The sequence below is a fragment of the Peromyscus leucopus genome, chromosome 19 (genome assembly GCF_004664715.2).
Source record: "Peromyscus leucopus breed LL Stock chromosome 19, UCI_PerLeu_2.1, whole genome shotgun sequence".
NCBI lineage: Eukaryota > Metazoa > Chordata > Mammalia > Rodentia > Cricetidae > Peromyscus > Peromyscus leucopus.
Genome location: NC_051079.1, coordinates 23,666,296 through 23,677,012, shown reverse-complemented (window position 1 = coordinate 23,677,012; position 10,717 = coordinate 23,666,296). Strand labels below are relative to the sequence as shown.

At 45.9% G+C, this 10,717-nt stretch overlaps 1 protein-coding gene across 4 annotated transcripts; it reads right to left on the bottom strand.

Annotated features, from left to right (window-relative positions):
• Positions 1 to 2,640: 2,640 nt before the first annotated feature.
• Positions 2,641 to 10,016, bottom strand: LOC114705122 (leukocyte immunoglobulin-like receptor subfamily B member 3). Of its 4 annotated transcripts, none has more exons than XM_037197052.1 (15): positions 9,678 to 10,016; positions 9,479 to 9,514; positions 9,014 to 9,298; positions 8,571 to 8,888; positions 7,994 to 8,278; positions 7,562 to 7,867; positions 7,043 to 7,339; positions 6,498 to 6,800; positions 6,183 to 6,209; positions 5,000 to 5,113; positions 4,611 to 4,686; positions 4,495 to 4,532; positions 4,213 to 4,265; positions 3,021 to 3,176; positions 2,641 to 2,946 (listed from the first exon to the last, which is right to left on the bottom strand). In XM_037197052.1, the coding sequence occupies exons 1-15, from the start codon at positions 9,709 to 9,711 to the stop codon at positions 2,806 to 2,808; spliced, it is 2,469 nt and encodes an 822-aa protein (XP_037052947.1). In that variant the 5' UTR covers positions 9,712 to 10,016; the 3' UTR covers positions 2,641 to 2,805. The 4 variants fall into 4 exon arrangements, with proteins under 4 accessions (XP_037052947.1, XP_028742650.1, XP_037052948.1 ...); XM_028886817.2 differs by having other exon boundaries at positions 8,571 to 8,876; positions 9,678 to 10,015; XM_037197053.1 differs by lacking the exon at positions 6,183 to 6,209.
• Positions 10,017 to 10,717: the final 701 nt, after the last annotated feature.

The window sequence follows — 10,717 nt, the reverse complement described above, 5'->3', positions numbered from 1 at the left end:
GTTTTTGTGAAATACTCTGTAGATATCGGTTAGGTCCATTTATGTCACAATACCTGTTATTTTCATTATTTCTATTTTAAGTTTCAGTCTGGAGTATGTATTTTATGTGAGTGAAGTGATAAAGCCTCTAACTATTAAGGTGTAGGGTTTGATGTGTGATTTACGCTTTAGCAATGTTTCTTTTACAGATGTGATGCCCTTGCATTTAGAGCATAGATCTTGGTTAATTTTTCCTTTGATGAGTAGGAACTGTCCTTCTACATTTCTTTTGTTTAATTTTTGGTTTGAAGCATCTTTTGTTAAATATTAGGATAGTTATATTTGATTGCCTGTTAGGACCATTTGATTGGAAAATGTTTTTCCAAATCTTCACTCTGAGTAATGTGTATCTTTGCTGTTGAGGTCTATTTCCTGTGTACAGCAGGAGGATGGATCCAGTTTTAATATAAATTCTGTTAGCTTGTGTCTTTTTATTGGTGAATTGAATTCATTGATATTGAGAGATATTAATGACCACGGATTGTTTGTTCCTGTTATTATTTTGTTAGTATTGTTGCTGTGTGTGTGTGTGTGTGTGTGTGTATTTCCCTTCTTTGGATTTAGTTGGCGTTAGGTGTAAAAAAATTTATCTATATTTACATTACTATTGTCTATATTTACATGGGTGATGTTAACTTCATGGGGTTGGATTTTCCTTTTAGAACCTTCTTTTGGACTGGATTTGTGGATATATATTGTTTAAATTTGAATTTGTTGTGAAATATCTTGCTTTCTCCATCTATAGTGAATTAAAATTTTCTTCAGTATATTAGTCTGGGCTGGTGTCCATTGTCTTTTAGAATCTGTAAGACATCTGTCCTTTTTGGTTCTTAAAGTATCCACTGAGAAGCTGGATGTGATTCTTTTTTTTTTTTTCGAGACAGGGTTTCTCTGTGTAGCTTTGCGCCTTTTTCCTGGAACTCACTTGGTAGCCCAGGCTGGTCTCGAACTCACAGAGATCCTCCTGCCTCTGCTTCCCGAGTGCTGGGATTAAAGGCGTGCGCCACCACCGCCCGGCTAAAGTACGTTTTTAATTGAAAGAATTACATCACTTTCATCCTCCCTTTTTGCCCTTCATCCCATCACTTTCATCCTCCCTTTCTGCCCTTTATCCCCCCCATGCCATCCCTTGAAGCTTTCCCATGCCCCGTCTCTCAAGGTGATAACCTTTGTTCTTTGTTATTATTACTTTATATTTGTGCCTGTGTGTGTTCATATATGCAAATACAATCTGATGAATCAGTTCTCTTGTGTTGTTTGTGTGTATATCATTTCAGAGTATCAATACCACATCTAGAAAGTCTATCTTTACAGCAACTGGAGATCATCACAAAAATCCTCACTGGGACACAATTCAGAGATCAACAGATCATGGGGATTCCATCCCCATCAGATACATCTACATCACAGCTCCTGATTCTATGACACAAGGGACATCGCAAAAGAAGGAACAGAAAGAATGTAAGAGCCAAAACATCAGGATTTCAACAGTGAAATAATTTCTCCTAGAAATGGCTTGATTGTTTTTCTAGAAATGAACAAGATCAGAACAATGCGGTATCAAAGAACATATTAATATGGAAGAGGAAACTTTTCATGGTGTCCCATGCTTAGACAGGGAACTACTGTCAACTAATGACCACTAGAAGAAGGAGAATTAGTTTCTCTAAGAATGAGCCTCTGGAATATTTCAGATAAGTGCAATGCCATTGGACAAGCTAATCATCATTTTACTACTACAGGAAATGCTATTGTCTCTCAACCTATTAAATTCTGGAACCAATGTATATATTGTATTTCCTATTTTGTGATCCGAATTGTTGAGATTAAATTCTACACCAACTTATACAGATTTTATTTGTAGTAATTTCTTGGGTTTTTTATTGCTTTATTTACTTACTGAGTGTGGGGAGCACACCAAGAAGTTAGGTGGAGGTCAGAGAATAAATCGTAGGAGTAAATTTTTTCCTTCCACTATATGTATCCTGCTGATTAAATTTAGGAAATCAGGCATGGTAGCAAGTGGCTTTACCTACTGACATATCTTATTGACCATAGTTTATTTATTTATTTTTGAGACAGGGTTTCTGTATCTTGTCCTGGCTTTTGTGGAGCTTACTATGTAGTCCAGGTTGGCCTCAGACATTAAAATTATGCAGTCTGTACCTGCTAAGTGCTTAGATGAAAGGCATTGGCCACCAAGCCATCCCCATTTATTTATTTTAACACAAGGTTTAGTGTGTTCCCACCTGACCTCTTAGTCCTATGGTATGTAGCTGAAGATTAATTATATTGACCTGCTGGTCCTCCTGTCAACACCTCCAAAGTGCTAGGATTTGGGGTGTATACCATCATACCCGGCCTTTGGTGGCTAATGTTTGAAGCATGTCTCAGTCTTGACTCTAGGTTAACATGCAATTCACTAGTTATCACAAGATGGCCACAAAACAAAGGTAATTCTCCTGCCTCAGCCTCCCTTGGGTTTGGATTACAGGTATGTGCAACTGTATGTGTAAGATTTCCTGTTTCATGGCATTGATAAGTAATATCATTAAAATTAGTAGTTAATATAAGACCGCCCTTCTATTTAATTTGATTTCATTTAATAATTGAATAATCTCATGCTTTATTTCCAAAATATTAAAAGTTAATCAAAATGCAGACATGTTTCACAAAAATTCCAAGAATCCCTTAGAGGTTTCCATTCAGCCTCCTTGCAGGCTGAGGCTCATTACTTTATGTTGTTTCCAATGGACTCTGGGTTAGTTACGGCCAGACCAGTATATAGACTGGCTCCTCTGGGACATCCCCTGCCTGCGAGGAAGGGGGTGCAGCTGTCTCCTGTCTGCGTGTCATGTTGAACAGCTGGGCATTGGTCACATCCTGGGCCTCTTCATATTGTGCAGTCTGGAGTAGGAGAGAGTGAGAGGAGCAGTTATGTCTTGGGGGAACATACAGGGCTAGGGAGGAACAGGACTCACCCGAGTGTCCATCAGTCTGTCCTTTTCTGCTTGTCCCTCTTTGGTGTCCAGGACTTCTCTTGACATGACAGGAGATAGGACAGCTCCTGCCCTCCTGAGACGGGAGGGTTTCACCTTGGCATGTATATCACCCAAGGGGCCTTCCTCAGTTGGTCTCTGTAGAACAGAAGTAGCAAGGTACAGATAGTGTATCCCTGTTCTCCTTGGCATCTCCTCTGGTAGGGTCTTCACAGCATGGCCAGACTGAGCTGGTTAGGCTTCCTTCCTACAGCTCCGGCTTCTAATCCTGACATTCTAACCCTTGCTGTCTTGTCTCCAGCCACACAGTCCAACTTCTATGGACACATGTTGATGTGGCGGGAAAGATGGCTGGCTCAGTTGTTAAGATCACTGGCTGCACTTGCAGAGCACCCAGGTCCCCACAACCCACATGGTACTCTGCAATCATTTTTAATTCCAGTTCAAAGAATGTGACATGCTTTTCTGACCTCTGCAACACCAGGGGGACATGTGGTATACAGATATGCATGAAGGCCAAACACCCATACACACAAAATGAACTACAAATGAAATGGTTCTTCCCAGTTCTTTGTTCTGCCGAGTCCCCTGCCTCCAGTTGGACCCTCTCAGGGGTCTGTCTCTGTGGTCTTGACCATGTGGGTTTCCTCCTCAAAAGACACATTTCAGAGGCCTCCCTTGTACTTCACACTGGCCCTCTGTTCCCACATACTCCACCCACTTCTTCTGCTTGGTTTCCCCAAACACTTGGCACTGCACACTCTCTGCATTTATTACCATGTTGATTGAAGGTGATGAGGGAGAGTGCTCTTTTCTCTAACTCAGATCTATGCAGGGAACGGTCAGGAGGGGCTTTCTTGTGAAGCTGTGTCAGTGAATGTGGGTATTGGGGGGGATCTGGATTACTTAGTCCTGTGACCACTGAGTTCCTAGGTGCATATTAACAACCAGACTGATGCTGAGCAGCCAAAGAGGTGACCTGAGGGACAAAGCAGTTGGTCCCAGGAAACCAAGGGAGAGTGAGGCCAGAGCACATGGGAGGCAGATGTTGTTTGCAGAAGGGAGTTGTCACCTGTGGGTTTGCTGAGGGCTTGGCGGGGAAGAACAAATAAGGACTCCTGGACTAATCTGGGCCCTAAGTCCTTAGCACTGCCAATAGAGACAGGGATCTCACCCATCGGTCCAGCTCCACACCATGCTCAGGCTGCATTTTCTCCACTGAATCATCTGTCATAGAAGAACAAACACAATGTCTTCAGAGCAGAGTCTAGGGCTATCTCAGACCCCTGGTTTCCTGCACGCCCCAGGTAGGACCAGAGAACAGGGAGTGTTTGGATATCCCTTAGTTGATAGTGTGAAGTTCAGGCCCAATTAGCAAAGACCCCAGAGCCTCTCCACCACCCCTGCAATGCTGAGTCCTCAGACATTTCCCTCCCCAGGACCCTCTTTATCTCACAAAGGTTTTCTTCCTGGGTGGCAGCAGCTGGGTTGGATCTGGAGAGACAAGAAGATGTCAGTTGTCAGTGAGGTGTTTCAGGCAGGTGGGGGACGATGTCTCGTGCCATGAGTTACCTCTTCTGGGGGCCTCTGTTCCTGGTTACTGGCTCCGCAGCTCCTGCAGGAAGTTGCAATTCTGTCTCTTTCTGGGCTGAAAGAGAAAGAAGAGTCTGATCTAGGAGGATAGTAAGCTCCAATCTCAGGCATATTCCCATGTAAGGAAGGAAAAGAACTTCATAACACAGGCATGAGTTAGCAAATGTCCCAGGACAGGGTAAAGCTCACAGAACATCTAAAATCCCACAGGTTCTGAGAGCCTGTGTTTCCTATCTGAGATCAGTGTGTCTAAGCTACTGCTCCCCCATTAGAGGTTTCCATAGTGCTAGTGTCCTGATTCCCTTCTTAGATGACCCACAGGGGAGCCTACCACCACCTGAGACCCCAGAAATCCACACCCTACTCACCATCTTTCCTGTATTTGCCCTGTTTTCTTTGCCAGAGGAGGAAGATGAGGATGAAGAGGGACAGGAGGAAGGCCACAGATGCTGCAATCAGAGCCTGCAGGTACGTTTCCAGTCCTGAGGCATGGCATAGGTGACATCATGGAGAGGATGCTTGCTGCTTACCTGAGTACCCACATTGTGCCAGGCCCATGCTAGACCATTGCACCCACCATTTCCCCTCCTCACAATCATGTAACAGGAATTGTCTGTTTTCTATCCAGCCAGGTGACCTGCCTCAGATCACCTGACTGGAAGAGGTAGAGCTGGGAGTTGAACACAGGGACTCTGATGTCCAGCCATGTTCTCCACACCAGAGCTGAGGATCAAATGCTGGGAAGGAGGAGCTGGAGTACACTGCCCTGGCCCTGAGCCCCACACTTGCACATGTCCCCACCACTGTGGGACAGCCCCACTGCAGAGTCAGGTTCTGGAGTCCTCCTCTATCAGGAAAGACATCAGTACAGGAAGACAGACCAAAGCAGACAAAAACTTAGACATGTGGGCCAGGATTCTCAGCTTTATACTCAAAGAAACAGCAGCCATCCCAGAAAAGGAAGGGATGGGCCAAGTCGGTATCTCCAGAAGCAGCTGTATCAAGCCTATAACCAGCTATTCCCCATCAGATTCCCACCTTCCAATAGAATATTTAGCTTTCTGGAATCTGACTCCATGCAGGTGAGAGTTTCATTCTCCCAGTCTTTGTGCCGGGATGGGGAGGTGAGTGTCTGGGTTCCCTGCTTTCCACCTCGTCCTCCTCCCTCATTCTCTAGGCTGAGACTAAACTTCTGTCTCTGGATGCCACCTTTCAATAGAATATTCAGCTTTCTGGATCCTGACTCCTTGCAGGTGAGAAGTTGATTCTCAGAGTCTTTGTGGCAGGATGGGGAGGTGAGTTTCTTGGTTTCCTGCTGTCCACCTCCCCCTCCCCCCTCAATCTCTAGGCTGAGACTAATCTTTTCTCCCTGGGTGCCACCTTCTGTAGCCTAAACTAAGTCTTGTGTTTCTGGAGTTTCATTTGGGATTTCTGCTTGTCTCCCACACTCAAGTGTTGAAATGACAGGGAAATGAATATTTCCTGGGGTAAGAGCTGTGAGGCAGCCTGGGGATGGAGCATACTCCCTGCACTGAGGTGCCTGATACTCACCAGCTCTTGTCATGGGCATTGAGGGTCCTAAGAAACAGAACAACAAAAAGACGATGTTTAGATGCTAACCCAGGGGTCCTAACTCTTCTCACTGTCATATATCTGTCTTAGAACCTCCCCATGATTCTCATGCTGTCTATCCTAACCTAGATTGCAGTAGAGCATGGAGTGGACATTACTTGAGAGACCATCACTGGCATCCACTTTTCTACTAGGGAAATTGCCTTCTGACTAACCCTTCCTAATGTCTGCCAAGTCAAGAGCTCTCTTAAGGTTTGAATTGTGAGTCAGACTGACAGTTCAGGGCAACCTCACCTGAGACAGTGAGCTCCACAGGGGCACTGGCATATGACAACAGGAATGGTGATGAGTTTCGAGAACCATAGCACCTGTAGCTTCCCGAAATGGCAGAGGTCACAGCACTCACGGAGAATTCTGCCTGGAAGTGTTGATCTTGGAACTTTGATTTTAGTCGCTGGGGTTGATAAACTGCCTCCTCCTTGTACAGAATGAAAGTATTCACATTTTCCCTTGACCAACACAGAAGGGTCACATTGTCTCCTGGATGTACTGTAGAGTTAGGCTTCACTGAGAGGAAAGGAGTGAAGGGAAGCTGTCCTAAAGAGAAGAGGAATGATGAGAGGTTGCCTTCATTGTTCTGAGCTGACACCACTCGTGAGCATCCCCTGAGTAGCAGGGATTCTGTCTCTTTTCTCAGATCGAGCTCCTCTCCTGCTGTCCTAACTCTGCATCAGTTCCTGCATCATTTCTTTGTCCCTTGTCCCAGCCACCACCTCTTAGGATCCCCTTGAAAGTCTATGCAGAGGACGTTACCTGATGAAATCTCCTTGGTTGCTCACCTGAGATCAGAATGTCCAAGGTGTCCCTGGAGGCTGACCACTCAGAGGAGAAGTTGTGTGCACCATAGCATATGTATTGGCCTCCAGTAGAACTGTTCACAGAGCCCAGTGTGAAGTTGGCCAAGGAGAGACCAGCCTGAGTCCATTTGTGATGATGCTGGGTGAAGTTAATTGTGCCCACCTTGTACAGAGCAAATCTGTCATAGTTGATGTCAGAGCAACACTGCAGTGTGAGACTCTTTCCAGGGTCCAGGATATGGCCTTGGTGACTTAACAGGGAGAGTGTCTTGGACAGCCCTAGAGGAAAGGTGACAGGCTAAGGACTGGAGAGCAACTTTTTATCAAACTCCTATCTGCTCTCTTCCTGTTCTGCACAAGTCGCTGCTTCTCTCCAGCTATGGGGCTCTGGCTTAGAAAACAGATTCTTCCTATAGTCCCTCTCTAACAGCAACTTTCCAGGTCGATAGTGTCCTGCCAAAGACTCAGGCTATCAACTGGTCAAGGATGGGGATGGCTCACCTGAGACGTGTATTTCCAGAGGGTCACTGGGTAGTGACCAGAACTGTGGGGTAACCTTGTAGTAACCATAACATCTGAATGTCCCTCTGTGTACTGGGGTCAAGGGACCTATAGAGAACATGGCTTGGTAGTGCCCATTATGGTGTATATACTGTGAATCCAGGGAGCTGGAGAACTTCTCATCTTCTTTGGAGAGAATAAACTTGCCATATGCCTCCAATGAAACACATTGGAGAGTCATGTTTTCGCCTAAGGTTGCCACAGGGCCTGGCAGAGCTAACAGGCTTGGTTTGTATGTGTGGATTCCTAGGAGAGAAGGAGAGAGCCTTTTACATGAGCTCACACTGCCATAATGTTCTCTCGCACTAGGATGTAGGAAGGGAATGCTCCTGAGGGCAGAATCTGACCCTAAGACTCTGACTGTCCTCTCACCTGTCACCACAATCTCCAGGGTGTCACTGGGCTCTGTCCAGCCAGCTGAGCTGTAACAGTAACAGCGATATTGTCCCCCATGTTGCTGTGTCACAGAAGGGATGGAGAACTTGGCCTTGTTCTCAGGCTTCTCTGGGGTCTGTGTGCCCAAGTATTCTGGGCTCCCCTCTTTATGCAGAACACATATTTCTGTATCCAGGGTCCCCTGACACCAGATGGTCACTGCACTTCTAGAGGCAATCACAGAGCCTGGCTCAGCCTTGATGGTGGGTTTGTGCACGGTCCCTGTAAGGAAGCAGGAGAGAAGGAGGTGGTTCTGGTTGAAAGTGGCACAGAGAAGGTCCCACTTGTAGATGGCAATTAGGTTGATACAAAGTATCAGAATGTTAAACTCCTGAACCTCCTGGGCTTTTCTGTCACCTTCTGCTTGGAATCTGTATCTCTGGTCCCTCTGTCTGCTCTGATCTGCTTCTATGCACTGAGGAGCCCTGTCTCCTCACATACACCACACACCAAGGCCTCCCTCCACACTTCTATTATTTCAACAGCATTCTCTGGAAAGGTTTTGATTCCTTACCTGAGAACAGGAGTTCCAGGGGATCACTAGGTTCTGACCACACCAGTGGTACGCTTAGGTTATTACTGTAGCATTGGAATGTCCTTCTTTGACTGGAGTTCACAGAACCCACAGAGAATAGAGCCTGGAATCGTCCAGTTAAGGAATTATACTGTGAGTCCAGAATCCAGGAGAGCTTCTGTGGTCCTTCCTTAGTCAGAATGAACCTGTCACATTGCTGCCATGAGTCACATTGGAGGGTGACATTCCCTCCTTCAGTCACCACAGGGCTGGGCTGGGCTGACAGACTGGGTTTACTCTGTGCTCCTAAGAGAGATGCTAGAATTGGATTAATGTATAAGGCCTCATTATCCTCCAGGGCTGTGAGGAGTGAGGACATCCCTGAGAGCAGACTCACTTCTTGAGAGTGAAGCCCAAGGATGGCAAAAGTTTTTTCCTCTCACCTGTCACCACAAGCTCCAAGGAGTCACTGTACTCAGACCATTCATGATGGGTCCGATAGCGACATTGATATCTCCCTGCATGGTGCTGGTCAGTTTTTGTGATGGAGAATTCAGCCTTGTTCCCAGACTTTAGGACAATCTCTGTGAACTGTGTATATTGACTTCCTTCTTTGTACATATAGTACTCTTTGGCTCCTGTTGTACCCTCACACAAGAAGGTCACATTAGTCTGTTTGGAGACCACAAGTTCTGGTTGTGCTCTGAGTACAGGCTTAGGGAGGGTCCCTGAAAGGAAATGAGAAGTTAGGACCCAAGGCATCGATTCTCAGATTGAAAGTATCAAACACATCACACTTCATTCAATCCCATGATCAGCACACAAGTCTTGTTTTTTATCCTCATTGCTCAGGCATGTCTCCTGGGTAATAGAGGTATAGGCAAATCAGGACAGCTGCAGATACTCACCAGTCAGAACTGTGGTCCCAGGGCATAGAGTCAGTCCTGGAAGAGAGTTCCCAGTGAGAAGTTGGTCCCTGAACCTTAAGCAGTTCCTCCCCTCCACAGAACCTCCTGAGACCCTGGGTTTTCCTGATGGGCCAGTGCTAGGCTGTGAGACAGGCTCGTTCCTTGGCCACTGTATCCCCTCCCCATTTTTAAAACTCACCGAGGCACAGCAGAGCTCTGAAGGAGAACATCATTACATCTGCTCCTGGAGGCTGCAACTGTGCTTATGGGCAGAGCTACAGAGTCTGCCTAGGGGGACAGGAAACTAGTGTGGCTTCTGGAGGCAGGCCCTCCTGATGACATAGCTGTACTTCATTGGTCCGGCAGTAAGGGGAGCCTTGCTCCTCACACACAAGGTTTTGACTTCCACAGTGCTGTGTCTAGGACAGGAACTAGACCCTCTGCAATCAGCTCTGACTTAGAGAACATTCCCACAACCCTGCCAATGTCGGCTGCATCTGTCCTCATCACACTCAGGTCCATACTGTAGCCATCAGGTGTGAATATTTCAAATAATACTCACAAATTTAAATGTGGTTTTGCCTTGTTGCTTCTCACATTTTTAGTTGAAATGCTTCCTCCTTTCCAACATTTTTTAAATGTTTCTTAGAAGGGTCTCAATGTCTATACCTGCATGGAATGCATTGGATAATCTTCTTCATCCCAGTCTCAAAGGCTGTGTCACTATCGAGGACTATGGGGGTCCAGCCCCTCGATAGTCCCCTCCCAGGGTCCGAGGAAGGCTCTATCAACCAGCAGAGAATCTTTAAGGTCGGTAAATCAGTCTACGCACACAGAGTTCTTTGGTCCATTCGCTTTAATTCCTCTGGCATAACATCCTTTATACACAGCTTCAGTTCTGTTCTCATGTCTAGCTCCTTTCTTGCCTGATTTCTCTATATTTATCTACTGTCCCCTCTAAGTTCTATCTTAATTCCTTTGTCTAGTTCCGCCCCTTCTAGGTTCTCATCCATCTTGTTCCTTCCCATATCATCTCCTCTCCAGTCTCCTTCTCTCTCATCTGGCTCTTCCTCATCTTCCATCTCGTTCCTCTAGTACTCTGCTGTAGCCCTTCAATCTACTTCTCTCCCATCTCAGTTTGTTCCTCTCAAGTTCTTACCCATCTAGTTCTTCCATTCTCTTCTCTTCTTCCTGTCCTCTGCTTTACAGTTATATATCTCCCCAAAATCACAATCCTCC